Here is a 16,124-nt window from a genome sequence, read left to right as displayed (position 1 = left end):
TGAAGAATTTATTTCTATGGCAAAAAATATTGATATATACTATGCTGTTAATTATATACGAAATATTACATCTGTTGAGATTAGGACCTGGAGTCTGATTCTTCATTTCATGGATTACACCAATATCTTTGCTCTAAAAGATGAGGCCAGGCATGGTGGCTCATGCCTGTAATCCCAGAACTTTGAGAGGCCAAGGTGAAAGGATTGCTTGAGCCCAGGAGTTTGAGACTAGCCTGGGAAACATAGTGTGGCCCCTACCTCTACAAAAATAAAAAATTAGCTGGGAGTAGTGGTGCACACCTGTAGTCCCAACTGTTGGGAGACTGAGCTGAGAGGATCTCTTGAGCCTGGGAGGTCAAGGCTGCAGTAAGTCGTGATCACACCTCTGCACTCCAGCCTGGTTAAAGAGCAAGATTCTGTCAAAGAACAAGAAAGAAGAAAGAAGGAGAAGGAGGAGGAGAAGAAGAGGAGGAGGAGGGGGAGAAGGAGGAGGAGAAAGAAGAAGGAGAAAGAGGAGGAGGAATTGCCGGTAGTTACTATTCCGATTACTTCATCCCACCTCACCCCCTCCCCGGCCTACTTGTTTTACTGCTACATAATAAATCTAACAGCAATCCAACTATAAAATATTAATATATATAACATAAAAGCATTTGACTATTACAACTGAAGGAAAATGGTAGCTATCACTGGGGGCGAACAGGATCACCCAAGTGCATTTAATGGACTGTAATAAACCACATTTCCTCACAGCATGATTCAAATGTTCTTCCTCAATTTGCAATTAACTGATATCCACAACTGGTTACTTTGGGAACTTTGTATTCCTGCTTTACGAAAACAAACAAGGTTTATTTCTTGTGGTTATCATGTAAAAATAACTTCTCACTTCTAAGATCTTCCAAGCTTCCTCTCACTTGCCAAGCTTGCCTCCCCTTCCTGGTTTACACTTTTAATAATTTTCACGTGTTCCTCTGGCTATCCCCTGGACTCTTGACCTCCTTGCTAGAGGTGAGAATGATGCCAGGGTTAGTGACTGCTCTGCGGTTCCCCAAAGCTCCTCCTACCCAGACGGTGACAGTTTGGATGCTGAGGTTGGAAAGCAGGACAGGGGACACTCCTGAGTGCAGCTCGGAGCGGGGAAAGCGGAATTCCGGGGGCTGAAGAGGCCGCGCAGGGGACCAGCGCCTGCGATGCGGAGCGTGGACTTCTTGGGCCGTACCCCTGCGGCTCAAGTTGCCCCGGATTCGCTTCTCCCGCCGTGCAGCCCGGCGCGGGCCGCTGTCCACAGTGGGAGGTGCTGAAAGCAGGGAGCGGGTGCGGGGGCGGCTAGGCGGACGGCTGCTCCGAGCGCCCCCCTCCTCGCTCCGCGGCTCCTCCAGCCCTCCCCTCCTCCCGCAGCCATGTTCCACGCGCGGGGAGGGGTGGGGGGAGGGGAGAGGCACGGGGGATCAGGGCGGAGAGAGCCGGCTCTGCCTCGGGGAAGGAGGGGATGAGAGTTGGGGGGAGCAGCGGGAGGAGGCGGCGGCGGCGGCTAGCGAGGAGACAGAGCTGGGTCCTGCAGTAGGACTCCCGGGAGCCACCATCATGGTGAAGAGGAAGAGCTCCGAGGGCCAGGAGCAGGACGGCGGCCGCGGCATCCCCCTGCCTATCCAGACCTTCCTGTGGCGGCAAACCAGGTGAGGGGCGCAGAGGGCGCACCGCGGGCCGCCCTGGGCTGGGGGCACTCCTGGGGCCGCCCGGGTCGCCGCCGCCGCCGCCGCCGCCGCTGAGGCCGCGCCACAGCCTGCAGCTCCCTCTCTGGGGCTGGAAAACAAGCCCTCTGCACCCGCTTAAAAACACGCATTAAAATATGTATATATATCTATATATTTCAGTGAAGTTTGACGACAAGCAGATTGGCAGTTGTCGCATAAATGTATACATTATTTTAGGGGGTGGGAGGGCAGAGAGCCTGGGAAGAGGGGGCGGGGAAGTAGGAAAGATAATTATGACTGGTTGTGCTCCTGCGTCCAGTTCCCCCTCCATCTCCTGCTGTAATTCTAGCCCAGTGACCTGTTGTTTTTCCAGCTCCTGTTTGGCGAATATCTGCTATGCCCACTTGTTAACCATTTTGCTCAGATTAATCTCCCCAGTTAAAGCTCCTGAGGATTTGTGATAAGGGACCTTCCCCCCGCCAAGCCCGGAAAGGCCTGACACCTATTCCAATAAACAGAAAAGGTTTTCTTTATTATTGTTATTTTAGAGATTTATCAGATAAGATATTAGATTCTGGAAATCATGACCCATAAGCCGTGTGCAATTTTCAGTTTTTATTATGACTGTACACGTAAGTAATGCACCACTTCTGACCACTGGCGATTTAAAATCTTAAAAATCTTCAGAATAAGAGTGGATACCGAAAACCATCGAGATCCACATCTCTTTCATATATGCAATTACACGCGTAAAAGAAAATGTCATCAGCTGTTCAACACCTGCTCATTAAAAAGCTATAAGGAAGCATGAAATTTGAATTTCATAGCATCCTGTCTTATTCATTGAAAAATATGTCACAAGGATGCTTTAATAATAATTTTACTTATGTTTATTAACAAATATCTCTATTAATTTTTCAGTGCATTTTTGAGGCCCAAACTGGGGAAGCAATATGAAGCTTCTTGTGTGGTATGTGATTTTCACCATTTAATAATTATTTCCCTATTCTGTGTGGTGGTTTGAACCCAAAGACAGATTTTAAATCAAACGGACTATATATATTAATTCACTTGGCAAATATTGATCACCCACTCTGTGCCAGGCACAATTCTCTGTGCTGGAATAGAACAATGATAAAAACAAATAGAGTGTTTACATCCTAGTAGAAAGGGGACAAGCCACAAACAAATACGTAAATACATAGGAAGCCAGATGGTGGTAAGCACTATGGAGAAAAATTAAGCAAAAAGAAATACTAGGAAGCACTAGACAGGGGAGTTTTATAAGAATGGATAGATAAGGCTTATCTATCTATTAATGTGAACCTTGGCCAAAGACACAAGGGGAAGGGAGGGAAGGACAGCTGAGGGAAGAGCAGAGGAAACATGTTAAAGGAAATTAGCACCTCCTGGGGAATAAGTGAAAGGGTGGGGAGGGATCGAGTGTTAGAAGAGAAGGCAGAGAGATAACAGGGAACCAGGTGGTGGAGGGTGTTTTTGCCCCCTGCAAGTGTGAAGTCGAATCCTTAATCAACAAAACTGAGACTTATAGTGGAAGTTCATATGATGGAGTGCCTGTGAAAGAACTACTTGAACAAAATATATGCATTTCTGCACTTTTATGCCTTGCATATGTTCTCTAATTCTAAAAATGAATAATATAAAATAATTGTGAAAATAATACTGTTAATATTTATACAAAATAAAATGCATTCGTCCTGAGATTCTAAGGGAATCTTATATCCCTACGAATTCTCATTTTACAAATTGAGAAAATAAGACATGAAATCATGAAGCAAAATTGAAATGGACTTTTCACAGCCTTCATTAATATTTGGAGCTTACCTAAAAGTCTTTACTGCATATATTATAGCCTAAAAATGGAAATCTACCAATTTGGATATTGCCATGCATATTTACAAATAGCTACATGGATGACCTTGTGGTAAGGAGCTCTGAGATGTGTTAGGGCAAAAAATTCTGATGGAAGCCAACTGGAAAGTTAAACACATACATGCCCACTCATGTAGGAATTTGTTTTGTTGCATCTCCTATCTTTCAATGTTGTCAGAAACACATTTTTTAAAATATAACTTTATTATAAGGACCTTTTAATGGAATTTGTCGTTGAACTTAGCTTGTTAGAGTAATTTGACACTTGAAATCTCAGACTTTCTTAACCATGCTGACAATTATACTAGCTTAAAATAATCCTGACTTTCTCTGTTCTTGGCAAAGATATTTCTGGCATTTTTAATGTAGTCACATGATATCAAATAGTTAAGTTACATTAATGTATAGATGGGGATAGAGATATATAGATCTCAATATAGAAAACAATTTCCCAAGTTTAAAAAAATTATTAAAAGTTATATTAGTGACACTTAATGAGAAAATGACATTACCCAGAACACTCTGAGATTATGAAATGCATAACTCATCCTCTACAATATATTCATTAGAGTGTATAAATTCTTTACAATCTTTTAGTGTCTAATATATGCATCCTTTACTTAATGAATACTTAGCTGAAGACTGATGATTTTATAATATTTGTATTTATATCACCAACATATCTAAAGGCCTTCATCTAGTTTCTTAAAGCAAAATACTACATCTCTCATTATGCTCTTTACCAAAACTTCAGTGTGCCCTTCATTGTAAAGGTGAATTTCTTATTTTTCTTTTTTTGAATCAAAAAGTAAGTTTTCTTTGGAAATCTCTGTAGTAAGCCATATTAGGATATCTGTCTTTCTCACAGGTATCCTAATAATTCCAATAATGCAGTTGGAACACTTGGGACTTGTATTGTGATTATTATATAGAACATTTATACAATTTTCTTGACTGGAGCATCAAGTACCAATCATGTTCTTACATGCCAAATGTTTATTAAATTTATTCCAATATTTCTTAACTACATTTTCTCCAACACCTTACAGTGATATTCTCTCCTCCCTCAAAAGAAAAAACAATAATTAAGTAGGTCAGAGTTGTTACTTGTTCTGGAGTGCTACACTCTCTGATACTCTCTGAGTATCCCTGGCAAGGATAGAAAATTTAATAACCAGCAAAGTAAAGATGGCTTATTTTCCTCCTCCCTCCCTCCTTCCTGCTCTCCTTTCCTTTCTTTCTTTATTCCACAGATATGTTAAGTATCTTTTATTGTTCCAGGCATTAGGTAGAGAGTGTTCTGTGCCGGTCATTGCTAAGCCATGAGATAAATCAGGGATTCCAAAATCAGAATCCTTGAAAAAGTTGTATCTTACTTAACACCAGTTGAAGAAACTACGTAAATTCTATTTATCAAGACACTTTCACAAAAAACTCATTTTGGTCTGCAGTTGTGACAGCCTTTTGGATGACTCAGCAACATTTTATAAAATATACATCCAAAAATCTCATGAGGTTAAATGTTTTGTTCCTATTTGTTGGAAGAAGCTTACTTTAACAGAAATAAAAATCGTTTGTTAATTCAAGCCATTTACTTTGGCTCAAAAGCCTGCAAATGGGTAGATAATAGAAAATTATTACTGACCCATTGCACATCAACACGTACAAGAAAATGCAATGAGTTCTTCCTAAAGAATTTGGTCCAGTAATTTGCATCTTTTAAGGGGTACAGTACCTTGCTATTCATTTTTTCACTAATCAGAATCTTCAATTTCTTAGTTTACGTGGTTTTGAATTTTGGCTTTTCTTATTGTTTTTGTTTTTGTATTTACAGTCCTTTGAGCGAGTGTTGGTAGAAAACAAGCTGCATGGCCTCTCTCCAGCTCTCTCTGAAGCCATCCAGAGCATTTCCAGATGGGAACTGGTGCAAGCTGCTTTGCCTCATGTCCTCCACTGCACTGCAACCCTGCTTTCAAACCGAAACAAGCTAGGTTGGTGCCCCACATTACTTCTTTATTGCATGTCATTGCCCTTTGTGTTCAACACTCATCATAATAACCTGTATTGAGTAGTTTCTGTTTTCTCAAGCACTGTGCATACATTATCTCATTTAATTATCACAAAATCCTCCTCACACTTATACTCATTATTTTCATTTTACCAATAAAGAAACTGGCTGTCTTGTTTTTAATTTTTTAATTTTACAAGTAATATATGAATATATTCTCCTCTTAAACATTAAAATAGGCTGGGTGTAGTGGCTCATGCCTGTAATCCCACCACTGTGGGAGGCCGAGGCAGGCTGATCACCTGAGGTCGGGAGTTCAAGACCAGCCTGGCCAACATGGTGAAACCCCGTCTCTCCTAAAAACACAAAATTACCTGAGCGTGGTGGTGCACACCTGTAATCCCAGCTACTCGAGAGGCTGAGGCAGGAGAATCACTTGAACCTGGGAGGTGGAGGTTGCAGTTAGCTGGGATCGCACCACTACATCCCAGCCTGGGTGACAAAGTGAGACTCCGTCTCAAAAACAAACAAACAACAACAACACAAAAAAATTAAAATATTAGAGGTAAGCTAAGACCTTCACCTGCCCAAGACGAGTCCTAGCCAAGGTCATTCTTTTTGTTCTCTCAGTTCCTAAAGCAACCACTTTCATGAACTGGGCATATTTGCCTCAGACATTTTCCAACTTTGTAGTACTGTGTGTGAGTATGTGTGCACATGTGCATAAGAACTATTTTTTAGAATATTTTACAGATTGCTTTTCTCATCTGGCAATGTGTCCTACCATATACCCCACGTTAGTGTACATACTCTTCTCCATCCCATTTCCTCCCCTTGTTTGAGCCTCTGCTCAAATATTACTTCTATAGAGGGACCTTTCTAGGTCACATTGTCTAAAATAGGATCGCTTTTATCTTCAGAGTCTATATTTTTAACCACTATGCTGCCTATTTGGAAATATATTTGGGTACCTAACTGAAGAAAAGTGATTCAGCAGTTTCTGCCCCCATGGCAGCATATCATTCTGCAGAGATTGCGGCCAGTAGGGAAGTCCAGAAAACAAGAATGAGCCCTGCTAGCAGTGGTTGTAAGAAGTATAGAGAAAGCAGGGATATTCTTCCCAGACCCAATGTTGACATCTATTGCTCTGGTCACAGAGTTTGCCTTAACCTGCCTATGTAATTGTCCCATGCAGGCCACCAGGATAAATTGGGTGTTGCTGAGACAAAGCTCCTTCACACTCTACACTGGATGCTTCTGGAGGCCCCCCAGGACTGCAACAATGAGCGGTTTGGGGGTACAGACCGAGGCTCTAGCTGGGGTGGAAGCAGCAGTGCTTTCATCCATCAGGTTGAAAACCAGGGTTCTCCAGGGCAGCCTTGCCAAAGCAGCTCTAATGACGAAGAAGAGAACAACCGAAGAAAGATCTTCCAGAACTCCATGGCTACTGTGGAGCTCTTCGTGTTTCTGTTTGCTCCCCTGGTACACAGGATCAAGGTAAGCAGAAACCCAGTGTTAGAGCTGGAGTGGGTGGAGATGTGGTGAGGGTAGACTTCAAATGATATTTCCATATTTGGTTGGGCATGTCTTTGTATGACCTTACAGCAAGTCAAGGCATGAAGAACTTTATTTCTGTGTTAAACTACTGAACCAATATTGCTTCAAAAACACAAATTTTCACATAGGCTTTACCTACTTAAAAATCTTCAGTGGTTCTCCCTCTGCCTCACGATAATGCCCAACATATTAAACATAGAATAAAAGGTCAAGCATGACATAGGGTTTAAATTGCTTTCTTGATTTATAGACTATTTGTCCCTACTGGCCACCTCATGATCCAGTATTTGAAGCCATGACAGCCATTCCCTGAATATGCCGTTGCTGATTGCTCTATTCTCCTTTCCCCGCTCTATTCCTGTCATAGTCCTCAAACTGCAACTTTAATATCATATTTAACATGAAGCTATTCCTTAGACCTCACCATCTAGACTTCATTCCTACCTCCTTTACATTTTTATAGCATCTTGTAACTACCTCTCTTATAATACAGGGTCTAAGTTTTAGCCAGGCACAGTGGCTCACACCTGTAATCCCAGAACTTTGGGAGGCAGAGGCAGGTGAATCACTTGAGGTCAGGAGTTCCAGGCCAGCCTGGCCAACATGGCAAATCTCCATCTCTAATTAAAATACAAAAATTAGCCAGGCATAGTGGCGCACACCTGTAGTCCCAGCTACTCAGGAGGCTGAGGCAGGAGAATCTCCTGAACCTGGAAGGCACAGGCTGCAGTCAACCTAGATCGTGCCACTGCACTCCAGCCTGGGCGACAAAGTGAGACTCTGTCTTAAAATGAAAAAAAAATAAGTTTTAACTTTTTATGTTCTATGGACTTTTAGACAGTAGGGTATAGCCTAAGAATTGCTTTTTAAAATATTTTTAAATGCTTAAAATACAAAACATAGGATTACATGGAAACCAGTTATCTCAAAATACCATCATATCCACTTGGAGGAGACAATATAATTTGAAATCACTGTGCCACCGCTTTTCAGCTGTGTGATTTTGTTGATATTACTTAACCCCTCAGTTGCTCTAACACGGGGTGAATATATGTAAGACACACACTGCAGTTCCAACGCATGAAAAGAAATCAAGAACTATTTGTTACTTCTGTGAATGAAGAAATTAACAAATTTCACTTAAGTGCTAAGATAAGAATTGATACGTTCATCTGCTCTTTAATAGAATATTATAACCCAGTGAATGGATCAAGTTAGCAGTGGTTCAAGTTAGCAATGTATTTATGAAGGTGGTTGTGAACATTAACAGTCACCATGAAGGGAACAGACTAGTGAGTATTTTCATTCATTTTTAGTTTCCTAAAAAATTCACTTTCCATTAACTCTGTCCATTGCTAGGAGAAATAGATTCGAAACTACCTATAAATTCCCAAAATGCAACACATACACTGGCCATATTGCCCATCAAACATACTAAACTCTTTAGGTGTCAAGTCGAATTAACTTGCCATTTTAAAATCTCTAGCTTTCCATTTTAAAGTATTTTATACAGGTGATACTTAGTAGGAAGCATTGCTTTAATAGGGACTGTCCACCTGGCCTGTGAGCTCTGCAGGACCTACCCCTGCACACCTCCTGGGCCTCGTCTCCCTCTATCTCACTGGCCTTTCTCTCATTCACTAACCACCTTCAGGCTTGTGGGAGGCTCACCCTCAAACTTGACAAGTGCATTTTTGTGTTCAGATCCTTGCACTGTTTTTTTCAACTTGAAACACTGACCCCACCTTCTACACTCAGATTTTCACATAGCCATGTACTTGTCATTGGTTTACTCAGAACTCAAATGGCAACACTTCAGAAAGTACTTCCCTGGCTAGTCTCGAGCCACTAGCATGCTATCCTGCATTTTTTTCCTTGTTAGCACTTACAAGTACCTGGAATTATTTATGCATTTGTCTGCATGTTTGTTGCCCTTCACCCTCACTGAACAGAGGTACTTGAGTGAAGGGAGTCTGCCTGTCCTGGTGACAGCTGTATCTCTAGTGTCTCAAATAGTGTCTGTCATATGTGAGACTCTCAATAAATATTTAATGACTGACACACTGAGTAGACTTGTCATTATCGGAAGCTGATACAAGTGCTAAAAACAGCATATTTAGAAATGAAGCCTTTAAAATGGAGAGGACAGGAAACAAGTCTTCTTAAAAAGTAGCCCAAAAAAGATGTTTATATGTTGACAAATATCACCTGGAAAAATGTGGGAATATAGGAGTGCCCAGGGTGGCTGTAATTTTATTTTTAAGACATGGCTGGGAGTCTAAGTTTTGGAAATAGATAAGCCTGTATTTGAATCCAGTGCCTGCTGTGCTCTACTGTAAGACATTGAGCAAATAACTTATAAACTTCCATTTTCTCAAGTATAAATTGGACCTAAGAATAAATTTATAGGGCATTGTGAAGATTAAACAAGTTATAGTATTCAACTTGATACAAAGAAATTCATTAACAAACGTTAGTTGTCTTTAGTGTTGGTATTTTATTGCTGCTGGTATTATGTATTATTAGTAGAAAAGGAGCAAGATCTCCTTTCAGGAGAGACTACTCAAATAATTCGAAAAGCTGACTTAAGACCCTCATCTTTAACTTATGGCTTGGGAATGGAGCATTTATAAAGGAGTAAGATAATTCATACAAAATACTACACAGTGATTGATATAAATAAACAATTATTGTTAGTGGTATTAATAATATATTTATCATTTTTATTATATTATCATTATAGTTTAATCATTTTGTTATTGCTATGAGGAAAGCATTGTTCTTGGTGCTGTAGAGAATAAAAAGCATTCAGTCAATAATTTTGGCCACAAGGCCTTTTCTGTTTGAGAGATGTCTGGTTTTTTCAAGTTGTTGGGGAATGTACAATCTCTAGATCAGGATTTCTCAGCCTTGGCACTGTTGGCATTTGGGGCCAGATAATTTTTTGTTATGGGACACTGTCCCATGCATTGTAGGATATTTAGTAGAATATCTGGCCTCCATCCATTAGATGCCAGTAACACTCCATTGCCCCTGAGTTGTGCCAACCACAGATGACTCCAGATGTTGCCAAATGTTCACAGGTAGGTGTGTGGAAGGGAATTGGTCCTGATTGAGAGCCACTGCCTTACATCTTTCATTTGCCTGCCATTATCAGGCTCTGTTGGAGACTATGGTCTTTCCTACCCATGTAAACTTCCCGTCACCAGCACCATTAACGTCCTTTAATCCCTATACTTCTTTGCAGTTGCCTTTCATGACTCCAACTCCAGATCAAGACCAAAATTCACATTTTCTATCCCTACCCAGAAATCTGCATGCTGCTGGGGAAACCACACAGCCATTCAGACTAATGTTTCTGCAACGCTGTGGTCTCTAAATCCAATGTGCTGCGCTGCCCCGCTTGTCAGTCCTTTCCTTGATTTTCCCCCTCAGGTTCCCACTCAGCACTTAGTGCTGCAGGATGGGGCTTGTATAAGACATGGTGCTATAGGAGGCATGGGAGGCCAAAATTTAATCAAAGCATAAACCCATGCCTCCATATCCTCACCTCCCGTTTACTTACTCTTCAATCTCTTATTCTTGTTTCTATTTGCCTCTATTATGCGACAGAAAATTTTCACTATCATTTCTAATTTTTACAACTACCCACAGGGATGTGTGTATCTTTGTCTCCATTTTACCAAAAGGGAAATTGAGGTCCAGAGAGATAATAGTAAAGACTGTGAGTAAAAGATGGAATTCAAACCCAATCCTATCTGATTTTCTACAAAACTACACTGTTTTTTAGGTTTCTGTACCAGAGTTGTTTTTTTTCCACTCAGGTCATGAACAACTTCTGAGTTGTTGAATCTAATCTCTATTTGGAGCCCTCATTTCATTAAACCTCAGCTGCATTTAAAACTACCATCATGCCCTCTTCTTGAAAGGTTCAGTTCTCCTGATGACACCACACCCTTCTGGTTCTGTTTGCATCTCTGACCCTGTCTGTTCTATCTCTATTGAGAGCTCATCTTTTTTGTCTGCCCTTTTAACATTGGGGTTTCCCAGAGATGCATTCTTTTTTTTTTTTTTTTAATTTTTAATAGTAATTTTTTTTTTATTATACTTTAGGTTTTAGGGTACATGTGCACAATGTGCAGGTTTGTTACATATGTATCCATGTGCCATGTTGATTTCCTGCACCCATTAGCTCATCATTTAGCATTAGGTATATCTCCTAATGCTGTCCCCGCCCCCCCCACCCCCCACCCCACAACAGTACCCGGAATGTGATGTTCCCCTTCCTGTGTCCATGAGTTCTCATTGTTCAATTCCCACCTGTGAGTGAGAACATGCGGTGTTTGGTTTTTTGTCCTTGCGATAGTTTACTGAGAATGATGTTTTCCAGTTTCATCCATGTCCCTACAAAGGATTCTTGACACTTTGTTCTTCTCACTCTCCTTTTTGCTAGGAAGACTTCCTCCGGCTTCATTTACCATGTGTGTCCTGCAGGCTGAGATCACTTAATTATACATTTCAAATCCAGGCTCCTATCTTTGCCTCTAGACCAAATTGTCAAATGACTTTTCCACATAAATAATCCATGGGAAATTCAAACTTCACCTGTAATGAGCCCCATCCCTAGATTCTATATTTTAGATAATGGATGTATTCACAAAAACTCAAACTACCTTTCACTATCCCTCATCCTTACTTGCAACATTCCACTAATCACAGAGTCCTACCCATTTTTTCTCCTAAATATTTCCCAAATTTATTACATATTTTTCATCCCTACTTACTACTTTAACCCAAGCTTGTATCATATCTTACATGGACCCTTTACTTGGGCCACTTTCTAACTAGATTCAGTCTCCTGGCTTGTCTCATAAAATCTAACCTCAACACCAAGGTGACCTATCAAAAGTGTAGGCAATATCACCATCATACTTAAAATAATTTGTTAATTTCTCATCATACAGAGAGTACAACTCCAGCTTCTTAGTCTGGTAAACTGGGCCCTCTATGACCTGACTACTTCTCCTGTCTGTGAACTCCAGATGTTTGAAGTCTCCCCAAGAACATAACATACTTTTTTTCAGATCTTTTCTCATGTTGTTCTTGCTGACCGGAATGCCATCATACTGCACTTCTCTTTCTAGAAAACTCCTACTTATCCTTTAGGACTTCATTTGAGATCCGTCTTTCCCTTTTTCTCTATTTCCATAATATTCTAGGTACAGCTTTATTGTTATACTTTGTTTATTATCATCCCTTTATGTGGCTTTCTCCCCCACTAGATTCTAAATGGTCTGTTTGTAGGAATTATCATTGTACCCATGGTAGCTAACATAGTATCTGTGTTTAATAGGTATCTAATTAATATTAAGTGAGTAAATTAATTCACTAATTTGTAAATAAATCTAATATAAATGACTCATCCTTTTGTAACACAGTGTATTATTCAATGCATATTTTATAGTTTTTAATTTATAATTTGCTCAAATAGTTTATATAAAATTCATAGTCTGAAAATCCTGTTTAATATATTATTCATTTTAGACCAAATTTGATTTTATCAGTGAAAAATGATGAGTATTTGTTAAACTAAGTCATCTTCTTTAAATATGGTATCAACATTGTCATGATTTTGTCACATTTACTTATTTTTTCAACAAATACTTATCAAGTGCCTGCTATATGCTAGCTACTGTTCAATGTGCTGGAGAAACAGCAAGAAATAAAACAAAAAGCAAGCCCTTCAGGGGATTTTTACAAATCCATATGTGTAAAGTAAACAACTTTAAAATGGAACTTAAAATAATAGTTGTTTCTTTAAATCTCTCTAAGCTACTAGTAAATACATTCAGAATTGCTTTATGACATCCTGGAAACAGATTCTCAGTGAAAGCAAGAAAAGCATCTGAAATGTGGGGATATTGCCTCTACGTGTACTTACACTTCTGGCTTTTCTCAGGACCCTTCTAGACTACCTGCTTTACAACTGTTTGAATGATAAAGAGTGTCCTCTCCAGTTAATTGAGTTTCTGCTTGTGTATGTGTACATAGCATTGTGTGTGCCATTAAAAGAAACTCTAGAAGAGACATTAGAGGCCCAGAGTTTATACATTTATCCAAGTTAGGAAGACTTACAAAAGAAGACACCAATGCAAGAGAAGGCCACAGGTGCTGCAGGCATTCAGATCTGAAGAGTGATTGGATTTATTTGGAGAAGGTAAAACATGTTCAATTAATGAACATATTAGTTTGATGTTGTATTGATGCTCCAGGAAATGCACAGAAGAAGGAGATCTCAACTTGTATTCAAGAAATATACAATCTACTTGGAGATGTATCAAGTAAAACAAAATGAAGACCATGACCGTCAGTGAGTGCTGTGTCATGCTAATAGAACAGATGTTAAAGCCCAGGATTTCAGTACAAGAGAGATCACTCCCTGCTGCAGTTTCCACTGGAGTTTTCAGGACATAGGCATGGGCAAGGACTTCATGTCTAAAACACCAAAAGCAATGGCAACAAAAGCCAAAATTGACAAATGGGATCTAATTAAACTAAAGAGCTTCTGCACAGCAAAAGGAACTACCATCAGAGTGAACAGGCAACCTGCAAAATGGGAGAAAATTTTCGCAACCTACTCATCTGACAAAGGGCTAATCTACAATGAACTCAAACAAATTTACAAGAAAAAAACAAACAACCCCATCAAAAAGTGGACAAAGGACATGAACAGACACTTCTCAAAAGAAGACATTTATGCAGCCAAAAAACACATGAAAAATTGCTCATCATCACTGGCCATCAGAGAAATGCAAATCAAAACCACAATGAGATACCATCTCACACCAGTTAGAATGGCCATCATTAAAAAGTCAGGAAACAACAGGTGCTGGAGAGGATGTGGAGAAATAGGAACACTTTTACACTGTTGGTGGGACTGTAAACTAGTTCAACCATTGTGGAAGTCAGTGTGGCAATTCCTCAGGGATCTAGATCTAGAAATACCATTTGACCCAACCATCCCATTACTGAGTATATACCCAAAGGACTATGAATCATGCTGCTATAAAGCCACATGCACACGTATGTTTATTGTGGCACTATTCACAATAGCAAAGACTTGAAACCAACCCAAATGTCCAACAACGATAGACTGGATTAAGAAAATGTGGCACATATACACCATGGAATACTATGCGGCCATAGGAAATGATGAGTTCATGTCCTTTGTAGGGACATGGATAAAACTGGAAATCATCATTCTCAGTAAACTATCGCAAGAACAAAAAACCAAACACCGCATGTTCTCACTCATAGGTGGGAATTGAACAATGAGAACACATGGACACAGGAAGGGGAACATCACTCTGGGGACTGTTGTGGGGTGGGGGGAGGGGAGAGGGATAGCATTAGGAGATATACCTAATGCTAAATGACGAGTTAATGGATGCAGCACACCAACATGGTGCATGTATACATATGTAACAAACCTGCACATTGTGCACATGTACCCTAAAACTTAAAGTATAATAATAATAAAATAAAATAAAATTTAAAAAAAAGATTTCTCACGAGAAACATGGAAAAGGACTGAACTCAGAAACTAATAAATCATTAAAACCAGGTCAATTGAGGTTTGGCTTCCTGTATTTGTAGAGACAAATCTGATAAGATTTGCTTAATGTTAATTTCCTGCTTCTACATACAATACCATGCAGACTTACTCGTGTCCATTCCAAGGGAATTTGGGTTACTCTTCTCTTAACTCCACAGCTGCCTGTCTAAGTGCTTACTCGGTATCTCTAGCTTAATGTTCAACAGGTATCTCAAACTTAACATGTCTAAAACTAGGCTTCTGAAATCCCCAAACCTGCTCCTCCTTCATCTTACCTATCTTTCTTAATCGTGAAGCCAAAACTCCTTGACATCTTTTTCTCTCACTCTCCACTTCCAGACTATTAGCAATTTCTGTAAGCTGTAACTTCAAAATGCATTGAGAATCTACCACTTCTCATTTTGCCCTCTATTAGTACCCCCATCTAATCATCTTTTGCCTATATAACAATAGCTTCCAAAATAGTCTATTCTTTCACTGTTGCCCTTTCTCAAACTATTCTCAACAGCCTGAGTGAACCTATTAAAATACAAATCCAGTCATGTCACTCTGCTACTTGAAACCTTCCAGTGGCTTCCCATCTTAATAATTGCTAAAATCCTTATCAAGACCTATCAGGCAGTATATTATCTGGCACTCAACGACTTCTCCAATTTTATTTTTTTTCTACTTTTCTCACATTCACTTGACTCTGGGCACACAGTCTCTTGGCTATTTCTGAACACACTAGGCACACTTAGGGCCTTTGTGTTTGCTGATCTTCTTTCATGGAATACTTTTCCTGGAGATAGCTACATGACAGCTCCTTCATTTCATTCAGAACTTTACTCAAAAGTCACTTTCTCAATAAGGCTTCACCTGATCCTCTGGTCTAAAATGACAACACTTTGTCTGACACAGCCCTTTACTTCCTCTCTGCACTAAGAACAGAAATTTTTGTATGCCTTGTTCACTGTTGTATTTAAAACCTAGAATAGTACCAGCTATATGGTAGGTGCTCTATAAATGTTTACAGAATAAATGCAGAATGAATTTAGCCAAATGCTTTATGTGCTTTTCTAATACTTCCACAGGGAATTCTAGAGACTTTCCCATCGTGGGAACTGTGTGGCTCTGTTGCCAAGTGGTGTCAGAATCCCAGTCTAGCTTTTAGATTTCTTTTCGCTAGGTACAGTTGCTTTTCTTTTTCTATTTTTCCAGTTGCTTCTGAGTTCTTTTCCTTCCATCCCAATGGTTTTCAACCTCAGCTATGTGTATGAGTCATCAGGGAGATCTTTAGAAAATCTCACAGGATTCTAATTTAATGGGTCTGGGTAGGAGAGGTAAGTGATACCTGGGCCTCTTAGATTTAAAA

The 16,124-nt window shown here is 39.9% G+C and overlaps 1 protein-coding gene across 13 annotated transcripts in view; it reads left to right on the top strand.

Moving 5' to 3' along the window:
* The first annotated feature begins 1,116 nt into the window (after positions 1 to 1,116).
* UNC80 (unc-80 homolog, NALCN channel complex subunit) overlaps positions 1,117 to 16,124 on the top strand; it is a 231,472-nt gene continuing 216,464 nt past the window's right edge. For all 13 annotated transcript variants that reach the window (XM_032754682.2, XM_032754681.2, XM_032754680.2 and 10 more), the window contains exons 1-4: positions 1,117 to 1,679; positions 2,619 to 2,667; positions 5,425 to 5,581; positions 6,794 to 7,095. In XM_032754682.2, coding sequence (XP_032610573.1) covers positions 1,588 to 1,679; positions 2,619 to 2,667; positions 5,425 to 5,581; positions 6,794 to 7,095 — 600 coding nt within the window. In that variant the 5' untranslated portion in view covers positions 1,117 to 1,587. The remainder of the gene's footprint in view (positions 1,680 to 2,618; positions 2,668 to 5,424; positions 5,582 to 6,793; positions 7,096 to 16,124) is intronic.

The sequence above is a fragment of the Hylobates moloch genome, unplaced genomic scaffold (genome assembly GCF_009828535.3).
Source record: "Hylobates moloch isolate HMO894 unplaced genomic scaffold, HMol_V3 SCAFFOLD_1, whole genome shotgun sequence".
NCBI lineage: Eukaryota > Metazoa > Chordata > Mammalia > Primates > Hylobatidae > Hylobates > Hylobates moloch.
This window is presented reverse-complemented; position numbering and strand designations above follow the sequence as displayed.